Source organism: Aspergillus viridinutans, assembly GCF_018404265.1.
Source record: "Aspergillus viridinutans IFM 47045 DNA, scaffold_5, whole genome shotgun sequence".
Lineage (NCBI taxonomy): Eukaryota > Fungi > Ascomycota > Eurotiomycetes > Eurotiales > Aspergillaceae > Aspergillus > Aspergillus viridinutans.
In genome coordinates this window covers 2148032-2170051 of record NW_025091221.1, presented here as the reverse complement: position 1 = coordinate 2170051, position 22020 = coordinate 2148032, and the positions used below count along the sequence as shown (strand labels likewise).

The 22020-nt window shown below is 50.2% G+C and overlaps 10 protein-coding genes across 10 annotated transcripts; 6 read left to right on the top strand and 4 right to left on the bottom strand.

The window, feature by feature from the left end:
* Positions 1-420: 420 nt before the first annotated feature.
* Aspvir_007689 (zinc metalloprotease) lies at positions 421-2108 on the top strand (the record flags this gene model as incomplete). The annotated part of the gene is made up of 5 exons (XM_043270867.1): positions 421-435; positions 545-727; positions 794-1540; positions 1628-1820; positions 1876-2108. 5 exons carry the CDS (start codon positions 421-423, stop codon positions 2106-2108), a joined length of 1371 nt encoding a protein of 456 aa, XP_043126802.1.
* A 289-nt stretch (positions 2109-2397) lies between these two features.
* Positions 2398-2931, bottom strand: Aspvir_007688 (uncharacterized protein; the record flags this gene model as incomplete). Its single annotated transcript, XM_043270866.1, has 1 exon — positions 2398-2931. The coding sequence occupies one exon, from the start codon at positions 2929-2931 to the stop codon at positions 2398-2400; it is 534 nt and encodes a 177-aa protein (XP_043126801.1).
* A 461-nt stretch (positions 2932-3392) lies between these two features.
* Positions 3393-3889, top strand: Aspvir_007687 (mitochondrial 54S ribosomal protein bL34m; the record flags this gene model as incomplete). The annotated part of the gene is made up of 2 exons (XM_043270865.1): positions 3393-3460; positions 3562-3889. The coding sequence occupies 2 exons, from the start codon at positions 3393-3395 to the stop codon at positions 3887-3889; spliced, it is 396 nt and encodes a 131-aa protein (XP_043126800.1).
* Positions 3890-4434: 545 nt separating this feature from the next.
* On the bottom strand, positions 4435-5369 carry Aspvir_007686 (uncharacterized protein; the record flags this gene model as incomplete). The annotated part of the gene is made up of 2 exons (XM_043270864.1): positions 4435-4991; positions 5054-5369. The coding sequence occupies 2 exons, from the start codon at positions 5367-5369 to the stop codon at positions 4435-4437; spliced, it is 873 nt and encodes a 290-aa protein (XP_043126799.1).
* A 694-nt stretch (positions 5370-6063) lies between these two features.
* On the bottom strand, positions 6064-9358 carry Aspvir_007685 (putative zinc metalloprotease; the record flags this gene model as incomplete). The annotated part of the gene is made up of 3 exons (XM_043270863.1): positions 6064-6267; positions 6340-8411; positions 8464-9358. 3 exons carry the CDS (start codon positions 9356-9358, stop codon positions 6064-6066), a joined length of 3171 nt encoding a protein of 1056 aa, XP_043126798.1.
* A 995-nt stretch (positions 9359-10353) lies between these two features.
* Positions 10354-13005, top strand: Aspvir_007684 (uncharacterized protein; the record flags this gene model as incomplete). Its single annotated transcript, XM_043270862.1, has 4 exons — positions 10354-10515; positions 10578-11073; positions 11125-12139; positions 12189-13005. The coding sequence occupies 4 exons, from the start codon at positions 10354-10356 to the stop codon at positions 13003-13005; spliced, it is 2490 nt and encodes an 829-aa protein (XP_043126797.1).
* Positions 13006-13270: 265 nt separating this feature from the next.
* On the top strand, positions 13271-14804 carry Aspvir_007683 (WD repeat WDR12/YTM1 family ribosome biogenesis protein; the record flags this gene model as incomplete). Its single annotated transcript, XM_043270861.1, has 2 exons — positions 13271-13403; positions 13471-14804. The coding sequence occupies 2 exons, from the start codon at positions 13271-13273 to the stop codon at positions 14802-14804; spliced, it is 1467 nt and encodes a 488-aa protein (XP_043126796.1).
* Positions 14805-15095: 291 nt separating this feature from the next.
* Positions 15096-15694, bottom strand: Aspvir_007682 (mitochondrial 37S ribosomal protein uS13m; the record flags this gene model as incomplete). Its single annotated transcript, XM_043270860.1, has 4 exons — positions 15096-15140; positions 15238-15504; positions 15548-15640; positions 15692-15694. The coding sequence occupies 4 exons, from the start codon at positions 15692-15694 to the stop codon at positions 15096-15098; spliced, it is 408 nt and encodes a 135-aa protein (XP_043126795.1).
* Positions 15695-16093: 399 nt separating this feature from the next.
* Aspvir_007681 (peptidylprolyl isomerase) lies at positions 16094-17083 on the top strand (the record flags this gene model as incomplete). Its single annotated transcript, XM_043270859.1, has 7 exons — positions 16094-16204; positions 16256-16333; positions 16406-16422; positions 16478-16581; positions 16639-16719; positions 16775-16838; positions 16909-17083. The coding sequence occupies 7 exons, from the start codon at positions 16094-16096 to the stop codon at positions 17081-17083; spliced, it is 630 nt and encodes a 209-aa protein (XP_043126794.1).
* A 1783-nt stretch (positions 17084-18866) lies between these two features.
* On the top strand, positions 18867-20993 carry Aspvir_007680 (DEAD/DEAH box helicase; the record flags this gene model as incomplete). The annotated part of the gene is made up of 2 exons (XM_043270858.1): positions 18867-19066; positions 19157-20993. 2 exons carry the CDS (start codon positions 18867-18869, stop codon positions 20991-20993), a joined length of 2037 nt encoding a protein of 678 aa, XP_043126793.1.
* Between the last annotated feature and the right edge of the window lie 1027 nt (positions 20994-22020).

Sequence of the window (22020 nt, the reverse complement as noted above, 5' to 3'; positions counted from 1 at the left end):
TGAAATCTTTCTATTTTCTTTTATATATTTGTTGCTTTGTCTCCTACTGTGGAGTACATATGTAGATGCTTTGCCAGGTAACCGATGAAGTATCGAAGCGAACAACAGGATGGTGAGAAGTTAACCCATATGACCAAAGTTGAATATGCGATATATACAGAATAAACTATCAAACCAGTATAGTTGTAGATCTCAAAGATCATATCCATTCATGCCCTGAAAAGTATGCGATTGAACATTCTTTGTTCTGTCAGCTGGAGATGCGGCCAGTTTGCACTAAGTGGTTGTTGACTAAGACATTAAAATCACCATCCATCAAGCGGGAGTACTTGCATCTGTCAACACCACAAGGCTGCGAACAACAGGTTAACAACACAGCGCCTTGTCCAAATCGTCTGTTGTTGTGCTGAATTTTCAGCCATGTATATCCTCGAGGTAAGCTCTCCGAGCTCGTCCCTTTGTAGCCACCTAACTATGTTCTGTTGATATTGTTCATGCTGTACCTTGCTCGCTCAAGCTGACCGAACGATTCTGCCCTCGACAGCAACTTGCGCGTCTTCTGGACCGCCCGCTCTTCCCCTGGAAGAATGTTCTCGTGGGTTTCTCTTTAGGTCAATTCATTCTCGAAGGATTCTTGTCCTTCCGGCAATACAAGGTGTTGCAGCGGACAAAGCCACCCAAGGTGTTGGAGAATGAAGTGTCACAGAAAGTCTACGATCAGAGTCAGGTAAGCAGAGATGGTAATATTGTTATTGTAAGATTGCAGGTCTGATGTGTTCGTCCTTCTCTATAGGCGTATGGTCGCGCAAAAGCCAAGTTTGGTTTCATATCGGGTCTTTACGGTCAAATCCAGAATCTTGCATTCATCTACGGCGATGTCCTCCCCAAGCTCTGGGGATTGAGCGGTCTCTTGCTGGCCCGGTACTTCCCCTCTCGGTTTCAGGGTGAGATTTCGCAGACGCTTCTGTTCATCTTCGGTTTCAACCTGATCAGCACCGTCCTGTCCCTGCCAATTTCATACTACAATACCTTCGTTCTAGAGGAGAAGTTTGGCTTCAACAAGCAGACCCTCAAGCTCTGGGTCACGGACATGCTCAAGGGTCAGATGCTGGGAATTGTATTGGGAACCCCGATTATCAGCGCCGTGCTTAAGATCGTCCAGAAGACTGGCAACTCGTTCTTCTACTACCTGTGGCTCTTTGGTGTCTTCGTTCAGATCTTCGCTATCACCATCTACCCCATTGTCATCCTGCCACTGTTCAACAAGCTCTCGCCACTAGAACCTGGCGAATTGAAGACAGGCGTTGAGAACCTCGCCCGCAAGCTCAGCTTTCCTCTCCATGAGCTGTATGTCATTGACGGCAGCAAGCGGAGTGCTCACAGCAACGCGTACTTCTACGGACTGCCGTGGAAAAAGCACATTGTCATCTATGATACTCTGATTGAGAAGAGCGAGACTGAGGAAGTCGTCGCCGTCTTGAGTCATGAACTTGGTCACTGGAGCCTCGGCCACACTACTAAGCTTTTCGCCATTGCTCAGGTACGTGTTTACTGAACAGCTTCTTGATATCGCGCCATTATGGAGACACAGACGTGCACAGATGAAGGCTGATGGTCTATGTTATAGTCTCACATGTTCTACATCTTCGCCCTATTCTCGGTTTTTGTGAACAACAAGTCCCTGTATCAATCATTTGGCTTCCACCAGGAAATGCCCATCATGATTGGATTCCTCCTGTTCTCAGATGCTCTAGCCCCCATGGATGCTGTCATCAAGCTCTTGATGAACATTCTCAGCCGCAAATTCGAATTCGAAGCTGGTATGATTGCTGTCCTCTTGTACCTCTTTAGAAACAGAAGCTGACTGCGCCACAGATGCCTTCGCCGTGAAGCTCGGGTATTCCGAACAGCTTGCCGCGTCCCTTCTCAAGCTTCAGATCCAGAACTTGAGGACCATGGACGCCGACTGGATGTATGCCAGTTACCACTACTCTCACCCTATCCTATCCGAGCGACTCAAGGCGCTTGGCTGGCAGGGAGGAAAGGTCACCGACGCGAAGACGGAAGATAGTGAAAAGCCGGTCAAGGCTGCTGACCGGGAGCTTTAAACTCAACTGATTCTCATCGCTCGATATAAGTCCTTTCTCCTGTTTCGTTCCGTTGACGGTATTAGGTGGCGGCTGGGGTAAAAAGGTGTCCGTTGGCTGTAGAGGGAACGTCGATTTGATTCTAGTATAACAGCGAAAACTCCATACCCTGTGTGATGTAATATCATCCAAAAACAAACGCCAATAGCAAGACCCGGGTCCTCTTTATTGAGAACCAACCAATTGGACGGAAAATCCATCAGCAGAGCGATGCAAGTAAACCCAAATGAAGCTTCCAGCTGGATTCAATCTATGCCTCCGCGCCCTTGGCTTTAGCTCTCTTCTCAGCCAAGCGGCGCTCCTTCTTTTTCCTCTTACGCTCCTCCTTGTCCACGGTATGCTCGTCAGTCTCACCCTCTACCCTCCCAAGCTGCTGCCCTTTCTCCTCGTCATCTTCCCCTCGCATCTCCTCATCGTCATCCATCGCATCATCAGCTGCCACCTGCTCATGCTTGGTCGGATCCTCCCACACGACATTATCCCCGCTCTCACCCTGCAGCGCCTCCCCGGCATTGATCTTTGCCAGAGTCAAATCACGGCCCAGAACCTCACCAGCCAACCCGGCCTGGACGCGCTTCAGATTATGCAGAATGAGGTTCGGCGCTGCGGCTGTGGTGCGGGAGATAGGGCCGTGCTCGCTGATGCTAGCGTTGGGTTGCAGGGCCGGATCTGTGGCGGCGCGGTCGAGATAGGCGGCGAGGAAGTCGTGGGCGGCGGACTGGGAGATGGGTTTCGAGGACAGGATGGTTGTTGGAGGAAGAGGGGAGGGGCCTTGAGTTGCCATTTTTGAATCTTCTGAGCTTGTTCTGAGGCTTGTTGCCTGCTCAGTTGATTTCGTGAAATGTAAATCGAATTGGTTTGCAATGGAAATGTAGTGTCGCAAGTGGATGGTTAAGGGAGAAGTTTGGTGACTTGGCGCAATTGATGAGCGTATATCCCAGCAGCCTTGAATGGGTGGTTCTTTGTATAGAATGGACTCGGAGAAATCGAGTGTAGCGAAAGCGATAAGGATGAAGGTCTAATCATGAAATCTTGAAGCATCAAATTGAAAAGAAATCTGCTGGTCCGTGCGTCCGCTGCGCCGGAGGTTCAATTTTCGTCCGCCTCAACTGTCAGTCAATGTCCAATAGCCTCAAGACTCAGCGACCATCACCGACTCCGCAATATTCAGCGGTCCATTCAATACGTTTCTGGGAGAAAAGGATCACGGACTATTTAATTGTTCAGATCTTGTGAAACTTCAACATGCTCTGCTTCCAATGTAGGGCCGTGCCCTCCGCACTACGAACTGCAATGCGCTCCCAGCCGTTTAGGTACGTCCTGTCAATACTATCAGAGTATTCTTTCGACTTCAAGACATTCCGCCGGCTATTATATCAGACTATGACTTTTGAGTTAACAATTATAGCAACAGACTCCCGACTCAGACCCTCACCACCTCCCTATTAACACCACTCCGCACCTTTTCATCCGCTCTTCGTTCACAACCGACCCCGTTGACGCAGAGTCTCCCCTCATTCCGCACATCTCTCACATCCGCCTCTTCGTTGCCATTCGGTCTGACGCAGCAGACTCGGTCATTCTCTGCCAGTGCGTCGCTTGCCGGTAGACGTGCTACCTACAATCCCTCACGAAGAGTGCAGAAACGTCGTCATGGGTTCCTTGCGCGGCTGCGGTCGGGGGGAGGGAGGAAGATCCTCCAGCACCGGAGAGCGAAGGGACGGAAGTCGCTGAGTTGGTAGAGGATTTGCTTTTTGCGGTGGTCATGATTTTTGAGGGAATTGTACGGGAATCGACATGGGCTCTGTCTGGCTGGATGTCGAGACTCGATGGATCTGGAGATGGTCCAGTCTCCATTCTTTCTGGAGTTTATCAGGATTGTGTTCCTGTGTTCGCGGTGGTTGAGAGAACGAGATAGCTATTCAATCGCTGTGGTGATATAGATCGATTGGATAGCTGGTGTGCATCTTGTGTTTGCTGGGACAAGATGCTTTTTTCACGTGTACCATATACATACAGATATCAGGTCCTTACATTATACTTCGGTTTGCGTCCATTATACATACGGTCTGTCATTCCAGGGCCAGGATCTGGACCGAAGAAGCCATCAACCTTGGCATCTTTTATATACAGGCAAACGATCAATCAGGTACCAGCATAGCGCAAAGTCTTACTGCCATCAGGGCGCAGATTCTTCTGATATACATACCAAAAGTACTGTGGGTATAAATGCTAAAATTGCGGAGACAAATCATGCAGATGTAAACACCACTCATCTATCCCAGTCTCACCGCACTTCGTGCTTCCCCGTGTGAACGCCGTCCAGCTCCGCCACAACCAGGTGTCGCTGCTGCTGCGAGTCTAACTCTGAGGGATGCTGGGCTCGAGCCACCGGAGGATAGACACCGAACTGAGACCTTGGCAAGAAGGTGGAATTGTTCTGCTCCGCTGCGAGTCGCTTCTTCCTGCGCAAGCGCACCAGAAACAGCGCGAGTAGACATCCTACGACGGCAACACCTACCCCGACACCGACGCCGATCGCTATACTCGTCGTTGAGCCTGACCTTGAACTGTGCGGATCGTTGGAGTTTGAGGCTGCACTCGTGGTGGGGGTCGACGTTATCGACGTCTCTTTGCTTGTTGTTGCCGTGGATGTTTTCCTGGAGGACTCTGTCGTTGTTGTCGCCGTTGAGGTGGGTTCTATACCCGCCGTCGCAGTGACGGTGGGTTCGTCCAGGGTGAATTTCAAGTACGAGGCCTTGGTACAGCAGTCATCTGCAGAGCAGCAGTAGTTGTTGGTGGTATTGCCGCATCGCATCACCCATTCCCCACCAGAGGGATTATCTGCAGGAAGAGTTCGAATGAGTGAAGCACGGCCAATTAGTGGGTTGTAACTCGAGGCTCACCTGCAACACAGTGTCCCTGGCATTCAGGCGCAGCCCACGTCTTGTCTGTGCAGGTCCCTCTGATGAACTGGAGCGGATTGCCGTCGGAGCCATCCCACCAGCCTGCGGGCTGGCAGAGTTGATTGGAAGTGCAGAGGAAGCCCTGCGTACAGCAGACACTGGCCGAGGCTGACGCGTTGCATGGGCGATCGTTCGATATCGTCCCGTCAGGCGTATAGCAATTCGTCGCTGAGACGGAGGGGACCGTCGAAAGCAATGCCAGAAAAATGAAGCTGGCATTGACCTGGCGACGAAATAGTAACCATGTCGATGCCATCGTTGCTGCCGGTGACATTGCATCAATCTTTAGTGCAGACCGACTTCTGACTCGAAGTGATTTCTATACAACAAGAGTACTCAACCTCAGAGAACTATGACATGGAATTAATTGAGTATATTGCCAGGGTCGTTTCTGATCCCCCCTTGAATAACCCATCAACGACTGCTCACAGCAAGAAACGAGTTAGAAGGATTGCTTATGGGAAGAAATCATGTCGGCTGTGTCACTATTTGAGATTGGGGCCGTCGGTTATCTCATGATCGACATTAAACTGGCTATACTGTGCGGCGCAGCTATCCTACACCTCCCGGCGCTTATTGCACCAGCAGCTCCAATCACAAGTGGCAGTATGGAACTACTTGATCAAGTTTGCGCCTAGTGAGACGACTAAGACAGCAGATACTGTGCTATTGGCTGGGGGTAAATATACGTTGAATTGCATGCGGAACAGGACCTCTTCGTCTAATCTGCATAATCTATCTAGATTGCTGTATAAACGGCTCGAAAAGTCCTAATGTCTCGTTCGAGGTCGCTTAAGAATGATACCGGGTTTTCTCTCTTTACGCTCTTCTTGTAAAAAAGGAGGCGAAGTACCTGTCGGGTCTAACATAGTGAAAGTAGAACTCTTGTCTAGGTCGTGAGGTATACATCCGCTCGTACGATGCCTCACCCAACGTCATCATAAGTTGCATCACTCGTTATCATCAGATTCTTCTTCATCTTCCGAGCCAGATTCGGATGCATCATCTTCGTCGTCACCGTCATCATCTTCGTCGTCGTCGTCGGATTCTTCGTCTTCGTCGCCATCATTTTTCAATCCGTAGTCATCTTCAAAGTCCTTCAGTGGCTGCACCGCAGGAGTGAAACCAGCCGCTTCAAGGCCTTGTTTGATTGTCTGTATTGAGAGTAAGTATCTGTAGCCCACAAGCTCACAAGCATTATTCTACGCATGCAAGGGAACTCTTACCTCTTCGAGGACAGGTGCACAGGTGACAACAAGGTTCGCCTTGTCCGGAGCGAACAGCGGCAGGATGATTTCGCGCAAGGCTGCCTTGACGTCTTCGACACTAGTGACTCGTACCTGTTTGAGCGTCTTTTCCTTGTAGTCGCTGGGCAGATTGCGAATGACCTGACGAATGAAGCTGCCCTGCGCCGCACTGGCGATGGTCGACTGCTCGTTGGCGAAGCTGACAACAATGCTGCTGATAGCCCCCTCTAGCATTAAGGGGTCAAAGGGGATTGCACCGGAGAGGTGGTCCTCAACAATCTGTTTACTGGACTCGAATGCCTTGTGTGCATTCGGTGACCGATATACATCGAAGTTCACAAAGCCGGTGTCGATATTATAGGCGAAGTTCGTACCGTAAGCCAAGCCTTTGCCACGGACGGCAACCCAGAGAGGACCTTCGACGGCATTCATATACGCAATGGCAACCAGAAGAGCGGGGAGCTTGGGGTGATCGTACGAGTCAAGACCTCGAGCAGTTGCGTAGGCAAAGGACGAGTCAATCGTCGGCATCGGAACCACATACGACTTTCCACCAGGGGTGCGGCCTGCCTCGCTCAGCAAGTCCCTGCGGACGGTGACGGGCTCCAGAGTGGTCACATCACCGAGTCGCTCAGCATACGGCTTCCAGGATGAAACTGGATTGGGCAACTTGTCAATGTCTGCAATGACCAGAACTCGCATGTTCTCAAACTTGAAAAGAGCTTGCCTGATCTCTTCCATGCGAGCAACAACGGTCTCGGGTTGCTCGGCCAATTGTCGCTTGATCCGCTTAAGATACCGAGCCTTGACCAAGGTGCTCCGCGCCCGCACAATGGATTCAGGCGCGTAGTGAACCATGACATGCACAGCTGCCAGCATGTCATCACCACTACGTTTGGCGTCGGGCACGTCAGCAAGGAGCCGACTGGTGATCGCGCGCAGTCTCTCCACATCAAAGACTGAGTTCCAGGAGAGCTCCTCAAGCCAGGCAATTGCACTGCTATACTTCTCAATTTCAACCTGGAAAGAGATGCGCAACATCTCCGAATTACCCAGGCTTCTTGCACCTTCCATCGAATAGCCAACAGTATCCCTTTCCAATTCTACCACAACTTGTTCGAAATTGATCGTCTTTCCATCCCGTTGGACAGGCAGGTTGAAGAACGCCTCCGTATACACGGACAAAAGGGGACGAAGGTGGACTGGCACCGACTGAGCCGAGATAAGAAGTGAAAGCTGGACGAAACTACTGGGTATATGTTCAAAATGGATGAATAATGGCAGCTCCGAGCCATCGACATCCACCGACTTCTGAATCTTGTTATCCGTGCGTCCGGCTGTCAAGGCAGCGCCGGATCGGGCTGTCGTTGTCTCCACGAAATGGATAGATTCAGTACCAGGGATCTTGAACTTTTCCAGCATCTCTTTAGGAATCTCTTTATCATTTTCGGCCTTTGCCTTCTCCAGTTTGTCGGCCAATTCCTTCAGGCCCTCGGTTCCGAGTCGCTTCTTCTGAGCTCCGACCCTGGCCTCTTCCTCTTTCTTCAAGGTTTCGGACATCTTCTTTGATGGCACGCCAAGTATAGTGACATGTGGTGCATCCGAAAGCCACTTCTTGATGAAATTACGCCATTCATCTTCACTCCACTTCTCCAAAACGTCGTACTCTTGCAAGGTTGCAACGTCAAGCAGCGTTGAGCCATCCTTCTTTCCGAAGAGGAAGTCAGAGATAACATACTCCGCCAAAGAAGACGCAGAGTTCTCGGTAGAAAACTTCCAAGTCCGCTTTTGTCGGTCGATGCATTCTTTCAGATACTTCATATCCAAATCCTTCTTCATGGCGTCATCAAGGACCTCGAAGAATCGTTTCTCCACCTGAGCGAGTTTGGCGGTTTCAACACTGGTCAGAGTGAAGCGGATTTCGACACTTGGATGATCTTCCGTAGCATAGTAGACAGCACTGGCAAGCTGTTCCTTTTCCACTAGAACGTTCTCTAGAAGAGAAGCCGACGACCCAGCCAGGTACAAAAGTGCGACGTTAAGAGCACCGGCTTGTACATATAAGCGATGAATCACAAAAAGGATGAAGACGTGGGGACTCACTTTGTACGGGATCAGTGCAATCAGGACCCAAAAACCTGATTTCTATTTCACCAAAAGATTCGTCCTCCTCGGGGAATTCAACAGTCTTCACAATCGACTTCTCCAACGGAGGGGCTTGCTTGGAATCTACCCATGGTCGTCTGAATGGCGAATCAGGACTTGGAATAACATCCAGGATAGTGTCTTCGAATTTGTCAAGCGTTTCTAGCATATTGTCATGGGCCACCTCACCTGTGATAATCAGACACAGGTTACGAGGTTGGTACATCTCACGATGAAACGCGCGAATTCTCTCCGCAGTGAGAACACGAAGCTGCTCCATCATGCCTCCAGTCTCATAACGAAATCCTACGCCAGGTGGGTACATCAGGCGTCGAGCCGTCAAGTCAATAAGCTCGGCGGCGTTGTTTTGCACTCCTTGCATCTCCGAATATACGACTCCGGCGTCGTTACCGGAGCCGTCAATGTGGTGCACTTCTGTGTAGCAGCCTTCATTTGTCAGAGTAGGCGCAATCACATGCTCCAGGTAGACAGGCAAGATCCGAGAAAACCCCTCCCAGCCCGCTGTGTCCAGCGTGTAGGCTGTGTGATCTGTGGCTGTCCAGGCGTTTGTGTTAGAATACACTCGCGTAGCAAGCTTGTCTAGAAACCCTTTATATCTATAATTGCGCGATCCCATGAAACACAAGTGTTCCAGAGTGTGAGGGGCTCCTGAATCATCCAGGATCTCTGTGGCAAGGACAAAGTACCCGGTCACCTTGGGCCCTTTCTGATCAATGACCACGACTCTCATCCCGGTCCTCTCGGATTCATATTGAATGAACTCGCTCGGCGAGTAGTCAGGCTTGAACCTCTGAAGTAACTTAAAGTGAGTCTTCTGGTTAGAGGATGACATATTGCCGTATGACATGAACGGAAACTCTCTCCAGTTTCCGATCCTCCAAATACTGCTGAACAAATCTCGTTGAGACAATCTGGTACAAAGTCAGTAATGGAAGGACCTTTTAAAGTATGAGCAATGTCTGTCATCGGAAAACAGTAGAGGAATGACTGGTTCAATGAAAGAAACGGGAGCTGCACCCATTCCATGACTGGCATCCAGATAACAGAAACGCAAATATCAACAAAAAAAGAGCGACTGGCTTGTATAATGCTGCGAAGAACACGTTGGACGTGGACTCTTGTGACGCTATGGCATAGCACATGCTTCGAAGCGGCATTGACGTCGATATAACGCGGGACACAGAATCTTTTGATTCTCCGTTTGTGCTCGGTAGAGACAACAAGTGTACTGTACTCACATAGATCGAGTAGGATACGCCCGACTCAGGCCTCGCTGGAAAAGCCGAGACAACACGACGGAGTAAGCGGCGCTAATACTGCTGTTTTAGGTGAAAAAAGAGCTAGGATCCTAGACAGTTGCAGCTGTCGTCGAACTTGAGGATCCTCTGAGAGTGGAGTTTGGGTCCCGTTCCCTAAGATCAACCATGCCAATAGCACACAAGAGTCTCAATAGACGACGTCAACCAGGCGCGAGTGACTGAGGTCTCAGCAATTTTACAGCATTAATAGATGTCCTCAGTGCCAATCAGCAAATCAATCAAATTTTCACCGGTTAGTTTATGTAGGTAGAGTACGGCTCGTGGTGAGACTTCTTCAGCTTATCCAGCTAAGGCGGTGAATCTGACGCTGAAGTCACATGGCGGGGATTGTTGTTATTATGAACAGCAAGGTCGCTTCTTCCAGCTACTACCAGCACTGAAGCTCATAGCTTTCCCTGCCCAGGATATATCATCGACCGCTGCGGGCAGTGTATCGCCCAGTCAGAGCCGGAAGTTACCTCTGGGCTATATTTCAGGACAAGCTCAGACACTAGAGACCGTCGGAAAGATGACTCCGCAGGCGTCGGAGCAGAAGATTTGCCAGTCGGTACTGGATTTCGTCACAGAGGGCACCTTTCCAGGCTCGGAAGATGTCGTATCATCAGTATTTCCTACGTCAGCTCTGGCTAAAGAACTGGAGCTTATATCGAATGCAAGAGAGCAGGTCGAAGTACGTGCTCAATATCCGCAATGTTCAGTCCCCAAAATGCTAATATCTCTACTTTCCACAAGGCTGAAATAAACTCATTGAGTCGAGAGAACGACTTTGATGCCGACGGCTGGATTTCTCAAGCCAAACAGCTTCATGCAGATATTGAGCGATCCAGGCTTACGGCGCGTGAGATTGTTGCGCAGCACGAGAACACTAGGCCCTTGCAGCTGAAGGTCGAAGACGCCTCTGCGAAGGTTCGATTGATTCAAACAGAGATTGCTTTCAACCAGGCCGTGACTAGGACCCTTGAGGAGGTACAAGAGCTTTGCCAGCGACTCAATGCAGGACGGACAGACCTTGCGGAAGGCCGTATCATGGCCGCCATTAACAAGGTGAACGCGGTGGAAGACACTGTACAAAAGGATAGTCTTTTCGCCAACACTACCGTAAAGCACATTTTAGTGCAGAATGTCGCCGAACTGAGGAAACAGATTGCGGAGGACCTCCGGTGTCGCTGGAACAACCTCTTGAAGGTTGACAGACAGGCCGGCAGCTTCGAGGTCGCCAAAAATGACTGTAAGTTGCATCTAGAGAAATCTGTGTATGATTCAATCTGACGGCGATTAGGTGCCTTGCTGGATGATACAATAGCTGCCATGGCTCGATTGGACCTACTTGTCCCAGCAAATGACAGACTGCAGAAGGATCTTCTGTTAGCGATAGTGGAACCGATATTGCTTCCTAATCTGGACGGCTATAGTCGTCTGATCCGTGTTGCAGAAGGCTCGATTCATGTGCAGCCAGAACCAGCCACAACTACTGCCCCGCAGCTGCTCGATCGTGTCTCCGATGTCTTAGGTTTTCTCCGGCAATGTCTGCCTTCGTCCATTTCAGATTCCTTCTCCGACACTTTCGTACCAGCTCTATCCTCCAAAATCATATCATCTTGGCTTTCATCTGCAGTCCCCACAGACCTTGCAGGCCTCGCTGACTTTGAGGCTATCCTGGATAGTGTGTTGAAATTTGCTCAGACAATCGAGACACTTGGATGGCACGGGCAGGAAGAACTTGTGTCTTGGGTGAATCAAGCACCCCGCCTCTGGCTTACTAGGCGGCGAGCTGACTCCCTTGATCAAGTCCGTAAAGTTCTTGCGGGGAGTCAGGGGTTGACAAAGCAAGTAGAACGGGTTGAAAAGGAAGAGGTATCTCAAGCAGATGAAGTACTGTTGGAAAATGCCACTTCAGACGATTGGGACGCTAATTGGGATGACGACAATGGTGACGAGTCCAAGGGAATCCCCTCGGGAACCCAAGAAGATGACGATGATGTCGCTGCTTGGGGTCTTGACGACGACGCTAAGGAGGGCATAGTGGAGACCAAAGCCGATATCTCAGAATCGGCCGACGACGATGATGCAGATGCATGGGGCTGGGGTGACGACGAAGACGGAGATGAACGTGTTGAAAACCAACCACCCCAGGAGACTGATAAGGCGACTCCTGTAATTGGAAGAGATATCGGACATCATGCACCCCGGGAAGTTACCTTGAGAGAGCACTACACTGTCACGGATATTCCGGACTCCATTATGACGATTGTCCGACAGCAGGTCAGGGATGTGGAGGTCATCTCCCAGCCTGGGTAAGTTGCCAATGACTTATGATCTGTACATGCGCTTACAACAACTTAGACACAATCATACGCGTATTGTCTCTTCTGGGGCTGGTCTTCTTGCACTTCCGACGTTAATCCTGGCTATGTTCAAGGCGACGGCACCTTCCTTCTACAGTCTCAAACTCAATGCTGGACAAATGTACCTGTATAACGACAGTTTGTATCTCGTCGACCAGCTCCGGACCATGGTTGAAGGACATAAGCTTTCGCGTCTCAGTTCGGATTTGGATGCACTTGAAAAGTTCGGCAAGCTCGCTTATAGCAAGGAGATGCAGACTCAACGCACTATAGTCACCGACTTGCTCGATGGTGCCCAGGGATTCAGTCAGTGTTCAGAACAGCCGTTCCTTGGGGAGTGCGAAAATGCAATAAGCGCCACTGTTGACAGAATCCGCGATGTCTACAAGGAATGGCAACCGATCCTGTCACATTCTGCGCTTCTTCAATCGATTGGATCGTTGGTAGCCTCCGTCATCAACAAGATTATCATTGATATCGAGGATTTGGGTGATATCTCGGAAGCTCAGTCCCAACGCCTGGTGTCTTTCTGTAATCAGGTCTCTCAATTGGAGGACTTGTTTATGCCAGGGCCAACTGAAGGTATTGAGCGTGTGCCAATGACCGCGGTGTACGTGCGCAACTGGTTGAAGTTCCAATATCTGATAAATATACTGGAAAGCTCTCTTGCCGACATCAGGTTTCTTTGGACAGAAGGAGAGCTTCGGCTCGAATTTTCAGCAGACGAGGTGGTCGATCTGATCGAAGCTCTCTTTGCGGAGTCTGATTACCGACGGAAGGCGATTGCAGATATTAGACGACAGTCTCGGGGATAAGACCTCAAATCGGCCAGCTGTATATAGTTCCATACTGTAATAAAGAGCACAAGAGTGCCTCGATTAACGTAGATATGATTGACTGTCTTCTCTGTTTTCTCCGAATTGGCAGACTGAGCGTGGCCAAACTCCGCGCACTGCGCAAGTGGCCGCATCGGCCGCCGTATTTTTTTCCTCCCTCTACTGTCGACGGCAGCAAGATTCTGATATCGACGAGAATTTTCAAACACGCCTCCTCTGGGATAGCTACCTCCAGAATTTCGATATGAATGACGGCTCAGATTTTGATGCTACTGCGACCTCGTCTGCTGCCCAGCGACAGGTCCGCGTGCAGCTCACCAGCAAACAAGAAGATATTGCGCTGCCAGATAACGCTGGACCAATCTTGGTTCCTACAAGTAGGTCATCCCCTTCCAATGTCATTCGGATAAATTGTCGCAGGTCTGACACGTCTGCTACTACAAGGTTTGCGACGATATGCGCTTTCGACACTGGTGAACAACCTCCTCGGTAACGACAAACCGATCCCATTCGAGTTTTTGATCAATGGTACATTTCTGCGGACTTCGATCGATGAATATCTGACCGCCAACGGTATCTCTGCGGAGACGACTTTGGAGATTGAATATGTCAGAGCATTGATTCCCCCGCTGCACATTGCATCCTTCCAGCATGATGACTGGGTCAGCTCGACTGATGTGCTCTCTGCAACCTCTCCCGCTTCCAGCTGGGCATCAGCAACAATTTCTCAAGGCCAGGAGAAGATCCTTTCTGGTAGCTACGATGGCTTGCTTCGGGTGTGGAACATGTCATCTCAGATTGTCGCGACTTCCCCAGCGGCCGCCGATGGGGGGCATACGGCATCCATCAAAGCGGCCAAATTCGTTACTCCGAACCAGATCGCATCGGCGGGCCTCGATCGTACAGTCCGTCTATGGAAGTATTCTGAGGGTGAAGGAGGGTTCACAGGCACAATAGCTCCCCAGCTCGAGCTGTACGGACACAAGTCTGGCATTAACTCTCTGGCCGTGCACGCACCCTCGAATCGTATACTCTCCGCCTCCTCAGATCATAGTGTCGGCTTCTGGTCGACCAAGAAATCGGACGCCCCCGCCGCGCCAGAGGACCTGCTGCCATCGGCCGCCTCGAGAAGCTCTAAGAGGAGAAAGCTGAACTCTTCCGTGACTGTTCCCCAGCGAGGGCCATTGGCACTTTTGTCCTCGCACACCGCGCCCGTATCGGCTGCTATATTCGATGCGAAGGACTCGACAGTTGGTTACTCGGCTTCTTGGGACCACTCGTTGCGCACATGGGACCTTGTCACCACTACTCTGGTGGACACCCGGACGACGTCTCACTCGCTGCTTTCCCTTGAGCATCTTCCGGAGCTCAGCCTGCTCGCTGCGGGAACATCCGCGCGTCACATTACTCTCATTGACCCCCGCGCATCAGCGACGACAATCTCCGCGTTGACATTGCGGGGTCACACGAACGCCGTCGTCTCCTTGGCTCGCGACCCTCACAGCACATATGGTTTGATCAGTGGGAGCCACGACGGCACATGTCGCATCTGGGATATCCGTGCCACGAAGACCGATAAAGACGGTGTCGTTGGCGAGAGCGTCTACTCCATCTCACGGAAGAGTCTGGAGGAGCAAGGAAAGTCTGATACTAAGCGCGTCGGAGGGGAAGGTGTCAAGGTCTTCAGTGTTTGCTGGGACAAGACAGTCGGCATTGTTAGTGCGGGAGAGGACAAGAGGGTTCAGATCAACCGGGGCGAAGGCGTATTGTCGGCATGATATGTATCGCACATATTCTTTTGGTTTCTTAGTGGAGTACGAAAAGTTGGAGTTATTTTTGTCTCGTTCCAATATACAAGCATGATTTTGTCATGACTGATTTAGACAGCATCAGATTTGTTTTGTAGAGTGGAAAGAGCACGTAACGAAGAGGAGATCTGATCTGCTTTTAGCTTCGCATTCTCCTGCCTACAATATGATACATGGATATAGAAATTTCAAAAGTACATAAGAGCCAACGAGCATAACGCCATTTCCATGCCTTGAAGTATAGCAGCCATCATATCAAAGTCACAGTCTTCTTTCCATACGGTTGAGCTTGACAGCGGTCGAAATCTGTGGGTCTCGTCAGCATGCACTGCCTTCTCTGTTTCCAAATCATAGCACGATGCAAGTCTGTCGCCAAACGCGCAAATGTAAAAGGATAACCCACCTGTGTCCTCGTTCTCTGTCCCCGAACCGGTAATCCCAACGCATGGCGTCTACCCCGGTACGAGCCCGACTCCTTCAACCGCTTAATATCATCAAGAATCTGTCTCCGGAGATCATTCTCAATCTTCATGTCGGATAAAGCAGCTGTGAGGTCCAGAACCTGCTTATTCGCAAGCTCGCCAACTTTGCATGTGGGGTGGATGTGGAAGCGGGCAAGGAGACGTTGAGAAACCAAGGGGCCAACGCCGAAGAACGTCTCGAGGGATTTCTATGTTAAGCGTCAGAATCGGGTTAAGACTTTGTGAACAAACAGAGGTTTGGTCGTCGGGTCTGGGTCTTGAGAATAGAGATGCGCTTGCCTTGACGAGATTCCGCTCGGGGAAATTCACACCCAGAATGAAGACCTAGATTATGGTGAGCATGCATAATTGCGGTGAAAAGAACTTGGGCAATACCATCTTGGTTAACTAGCTGGAATCTGCAGTTTCTAGGACCGATTCCTCTTCCAATTGCGCTGGACTGCTATCATTGATCGCGGTTGATCACCAGGAAGCGGAAGAAATTAGGCTGCAAAAACATTTCTCCGAGTCAACTTTGCAAATTTATTGAAAATTACCGAGACTTGTATCAAACGCTTAATCTCGCTGTACAACTTCGCATATTCTGCTCCACATTGCAGCAGATTTACAGCGGGTCATGTTGAAAAGTACGCAGCTTGCTCATTGAAGGTGTCTTGGCATCTCCGCACGCTATGGATAACTGCAAGCTGGCCTCGACCTCCTTCAATCTCAATCTATCTCACAGCTTTCTCACAGTCATTGCCTGAAATTTACTCTTCCCGGCAATTGTGAGCAAATATGAACTTCAAAAGTCTTCTTTTGTCCTTCTTCCTGGTTTTTGCGGTTGGACTCGCTCTGGTCCATGCCGAGGAGACCACCGAACCACGAGGCCCAAAGATCACAAGCAAGGTAAGCAAGCTCCTGCTTATTGATACACGCATCTAACGATTGGTTGCATAGGTTTTCTTTGACATTGAGCATGGAGACAAGCCTTTAGGAAGAATTGTGCTTGGATTGTACGGCAAGACTGTCCCTAAGGTAGGCATCGCCCCGTTGTGCAGCACTGCTTCTTGGTCTGGACTGGACACTAATGGAACGGCCTGAGTTCAGACAGCTGAGAACTTCCGGTACGATTGTTCAATCAATTGAATATGTTGGCCACCCCGACTAAACGTAACACAGCGCTCTCGCTACCGGTGAGAAGGGCTTCGGTTATGAGGGCTCTACCTTCCACCGTGTGATCAAGAGCTTTATGATCCAGGGCGGTGACTTCACCCGTGGTGATGGTAAGTTCCACATATCAATTGGTAATAGCGTTTGTGCTGACAGTATTTGACTTGTAGGTACTGGTGGAAAGTCGATATACGGCGAGAAATTCCAGGATGAGAACTTCAAGCTTAGGCACACCCGCAAGGGCCTTCTGAGTACGACTCTCCTTGAGCCATTGACTTGACTGTGACCATTCTCTAACTATATCAGGCATGGCAAACGCTGGCAAGGATACCAACGGCTCTCAGTTCTTCATTACCACCGTTCCTACTCCGTAAGTTTACTTTCCGTGATTTCCTTGCCGATCTATACGAGAAGTATACTAATATCTCATGTACTGATAGATGGCTGGATGGCCGCCATGTTGTTTTCGGTGAGGTCCTTGAGGGCTACGAAATCGTGGAACAGATCGAGAATGCGCCCAAGGGTCCTGGCGACAAGCCTGCGCAGACCGTCAAGATCGTCAAGAGTGGAGAGATCAAGGATGAATCTACCAAAGGTAGCCACGAGGAGCTGTAGACCTGTTCCTGGTCAGTCCTTGCTGCTTTGATATGCAATCAAATATGCTGATGGTTGGATGACGCTCAGAACAAGAACCAGCTGATGGGCTCTACGATGGAGAACCGTTAGAAGTATCAACTCTGCCCGAATCTTCCCCTTATTCTCTTCGCAGCGTCGCCTTCCTTTCCATCTTCGTCGCTATGGTTGTCATCGCGGTGAAGATCAGCAAGAAGAAGGCAAAGCAGTTCAATGAGAAGAGCGAGGTCTAGTCGACAATGTTAGTGCTAAACCTCAGCAGTTTATATAGATCCATAAATGGAATGCATATTTCAAAACAAGATATTTAAGCTCGATAGACGCTGTGTGGTACATTTGACCTGCTATAATACAGTCCGGAATGCCTCCAGTAGGTGGTGGCAAATGTCCATCGGATGAGCCAGGCATAGAGTCATAGTAGTGGCAATCTGGAGCATGCCACTTGGGTGGGGTTGACACGCTCGAAAAGCAGCAGATTAAAGCAATACGTACCTCTCTACAGAGTACCTTACTATCTCTTGGTATTAGTAGGTAGTTGTTGAGAATTAACTCAAGCGTAACCCTGTCTTAGGAGGCAGACTGGCAAGAGAAATAAGATACTCAGTTGACTCAGACTATACAAGGCTTGGAGGAATAAACCACATTGCTTTTTGTTGCCTGGATGATACTATTGAGTACCCAAGAGTCGATAGCTTGAGATACTAAGTCGACGTTGATAACCTGATAGTATCCAAGTACATATCTACCTCTCTACCGTAGGTAGTATTCTGTAGATGTGTGTAACTGTACGTGGAAGTGAGCCTTTTCAGCTGGTTCCACAAATACAAAGTTACAGAGTTCTACCTTCCTTGCTTTAAGGTGTGTGAACCTGACCCAGAGAAGACACATGCGCTCCGTAATCATTGCAAAATTTGCCATCAATGATATTGAAGCACATGAAGGATCTACCTATGTACCTAGTAGTTATTTGAACCAAAGGCATTCATGATGCTCATAATAATAACTGATCATGGTTCTATTTAATTCAACAGGAGTAAGATATCTAGGTGTTGTAAGACGGGTGAAAATTCACTAAATAGGGAAAGACTGGGCCCAGCCTGTATGGTTATCTGGATATCCAGTCAAACCCTTTCCTCTCCTTTTTGCCCTTTTTTTTTGCCTCCTTGGTGTCAGTATTTCCATTTTCTTAAAAGTTCTTTCGCCCACAAACCCTTCCACCCCGTCCACTCTTCTCCCCTCCCATCTATCGGCTACTACTTAATCTAAATTTCCATCTTCCTCCTTCTTTCTTCCCCCAAATCTCTCTCCACGTATTACTGTCTTTCTCTTCCTCCCTTTTTCTTTTCTTCTTTTGCAAGATTTGATAGAGGGTTAGATCTGGGAGAACACTGTTTTCAGTTTTTTTTCCTCCCTTCAGGTCTTCTCAGTTTCCAACTTGTGTTACTTCTCTGCTTGAGACCTTTGCTACGTCGCCACTCGACGATAGAGAGACACGATTTTGTTTGCCGTTTCTCTCTTCTCTCTCATCTTGTGCAGATTCTTGATTTCGAAAAGAATCTCAAGCCTTCCTTACATCAGATAATCTCTGAATAGATTGTCTGTATCCCGTTCTCGAGCTAAAAGACCACTAAGCAAACCTTCGATTGTACGTTCACAACCACATCCTCAAGAGTCAACAGATCCGATTATTTCGACGATTCCAAACACTGAACTGGTGAACCGGCTTGCTCATTTATCTGATACAGTTTCAAAAATTACCGCAATCATGGCCGACGGCTTGAAGATGGGAAACCTGTCCCTTAACGAATCCCAGCATGCGCCTGCTGGTCCTAACCCTGGCAACGGCCGCGCTGCCTACATCCCTCCCCATCTCCGTCAGCGCACCATGGGCGCCAACGTCGACGGTGCCGCTGCTGCTCCTCCTCCTCCCGGTCCTGCTGCTGCTGCTGCTTGGAATGGCCCAAGGTATGTATTTTGCAATCCCTTCTAAAGTCTCAGTCTTCACGAGTTCCTTGTCAATGTTCATTTTGGCTGACCGTGGCATACTTCTTACAGAAACGGTCCTCGCGGTGGCAACTGGGCTAATGCCAACGCCTCTGATTTCAGCCCTCGTGCTCCCAATGTCCCCAATGGTAACAACAGCTGGACTCCCACGGAAGCTCAACGTCGGCCCTTTGATCCACATGCTTACGGACACCCAGGGCACGGAGCCTCCTACGGCGGCTCTCAAGGCGGTTCTGCCAAAGGCTCTGGAGACGGCCAGTGGCGCGATGGCAAGCACGTCCCCGGTCCCGCAAACGCCCGCCTGGAGCGTGAGCTTTTCGGTGTTCCCAACGATCCTACCAAGCAGAGCACTGGTATTAACTTCTCCAACTACGACGACATCCCCGTCGAAGCATCTGGTCAAGACGTCCCCGAGCCCGTCAATGCCTTCACGAACCCCCCGCTGGATGACCACCTGATTTCCAACATCAAGCTCGCTCGCTACCTGACCCCTACTCCCGTCCAGAAGTACTCCATTCCCATCGTGATGAACGGTCGCGATCTCATGGCCTGCGCTCAGACTGGTTCCGGAAAGACTGGTGGTTTCCTGTTCCCCATTCTCTCCCAGGCTTTCCAGACAGGTCCTTCCGCCGCGCCTGCTCAGGCTTCGGGTCAGTTCGGCTACGGCCGTCAACGCAAGGCGTACCCTACTTCCCTGATCCTCGCCCCCACTCGTGAGCTTGTTTCTCAGATCTTTGACGAAGCCCGCAAGTTCGCTTACCGCTCTTGGGTTCGCCCCTGTGTCGTCTACGGTGGTGCCGATATTGGCTCTCAGCTCCGTCAGATCGAGCGTGGCTGCGATCTCCTGGTCGCTACCCCCGGTCGTCTGGTTGACCTGATCGAGCGTGGCCGCATCTCTCTGGTTAACATCAAGTACCTGGTTCTCGATGAGGCTGATCGTATGTTGGACATGGGTTTCGAGCCCCAGATTCGCCGCATCGTAGAGGGTGAAGACATGCCTAACGTCAATGAACGCCAAACTCTGATGTTCTCGGCCACTTTCCCTCGCGATATTCAGATGCTTGCCCGGGACTTCCTGAAGGAATACGTTTTCCTCTCTGTTGGTCGTGTCGGCTCTACCTCTGAGAACATCACTCAGAAGGTTGAGTATGTCGAGGACCACGACAAGCGTTCCGTCCTTCTTGATATCCTTCACACTCATGGCACGACCGGCCTCACTCTCATTTTCGTGGAGACCAAGCGTATGGCGGATGCTCTGTCCGACTTCCTGCTGAACCAGCGCTTCCCTGCAACTGCTATCCACGGTGACCGCACCCAGCGTGAACGTGAGCGTGCCCTGGAGATGTTCCGCTCCGGACGTTGCCCTATTCTGGTTGCTACTGCTGTCGCTGCTCGTGGTCTTGATATTCCAAACGTCACCCACGTCATTAACTATGATCTTCCCACCGATATTGATGACTACGTTCACCGCATTGGTCGTACCGGTCGTGCGGGTAACACTGGTATCGCCACTGCCTTCTTCAACCGTGGCAACCGTGGTGTTGTCCGTGAGCTGATTGACCTTCTCAAGGAGGCTCATCAAGAAGTGCCTTCCTTCCTGGAGAGCATTGCTCGCGAAGGTAGCGGATATGGTGGACGCGGAGGCCGTGGAGGCCGTGGTCGTGGTGGCAATGCCAGTCGCGATGTGCGTCGTGTGGGTGGTAACGTGGGCGGTGGTGCTCCCTCCTTTGGTGGCGGCAGCTACGGTGCTCCCAGTGGCAGCAGCTATGGCGGCGGCGCTGGCGGCTACGGTGCTCCCCCAGCCTACGGTGGTGGCTACGGCGGTGGTTATGGCGGCGGCAGCTACGGAAACCCCTCGGGGCCAACTGGACCCTCTTCCTGGTGGTAAATTACCTAGGAGGTTGTGGTCCCTGGCGAGGCCGTCGGGTCTGAATGGCTCGTCTTCTCTCATGCCTTTCGTCTGATGGTTACGATCGAAAACGAGTCCTGAAGCACCTATCTTCGTCCTTCCTTTTCTCACCTTTCTATCGGGACTGGCTTTGTCACGACCGCCACGACTTCCTCTCTTACAATTTCCTATGTTATCTGATTCCTCGATTTGGGTTTGTGGGTTTTTTTTCTTTATCTGCTGAGCATTTCGCGATTGCTATTTTTCGTTCGCCTTTTCCGTCTTAGACATGGGACGTTCGATGCGGTCCGATATCTCCATCTCGCTGCTCCGAACCATACATTCGGTATGGATAGAAGCGCCTTGATCGGCATTGCATGATTATCATAGATCGCGTTGAATTTCCTGCTACGACCGTCTTTTTCAGATACCCTTACCTGTTTTTCAAGCGTCCATGTGGAGGTACGCTTGAACGATGCGCGCCGAGCGGGAGTGCCGGCTTTTCGTCTTCAGAAAAGTACTTTTTATGGTTTTCATATGCTCGGTGCTATTGCAGCTGCATCGACTGTGTCTTGCAACATAGATCTCTATGGTTTCGGTATCTAAAGGCGGGCCTGTTCTGTGTCTTTTGTCTTTTTCCTCGAATTCTTACTCGCACGTGCATGTGTTATTCCTGTTTTTGTGGAAATCGACGCTTTCTTCTCCGAGCTGTGTCATTACTTTCCATCGACTCTGAACGGTTTTTCCGGGTCTGCGCATCCACACCGCATGAAAGAGGCGAGTGCACGCGGCAATCGTGTTCACGGGCCTTTTTCCCTTGTGTGTGCTTCCCTTTTTCTTTTACCGCGGTGCATAAATTACTCGATGCGAGTGATATAGATGGGATTATTTGCATTGTGTATGGCGTTGACTTGAGCTGCTGTGTCCACACAATATTCTCTGCACTGGGGTCCGTGGAGGCTTGACAATTAAATGGGAGTCTTTTGTGTTTCATTACTCGGATCCTCGGAGGGGGTAAAGCTGTGGT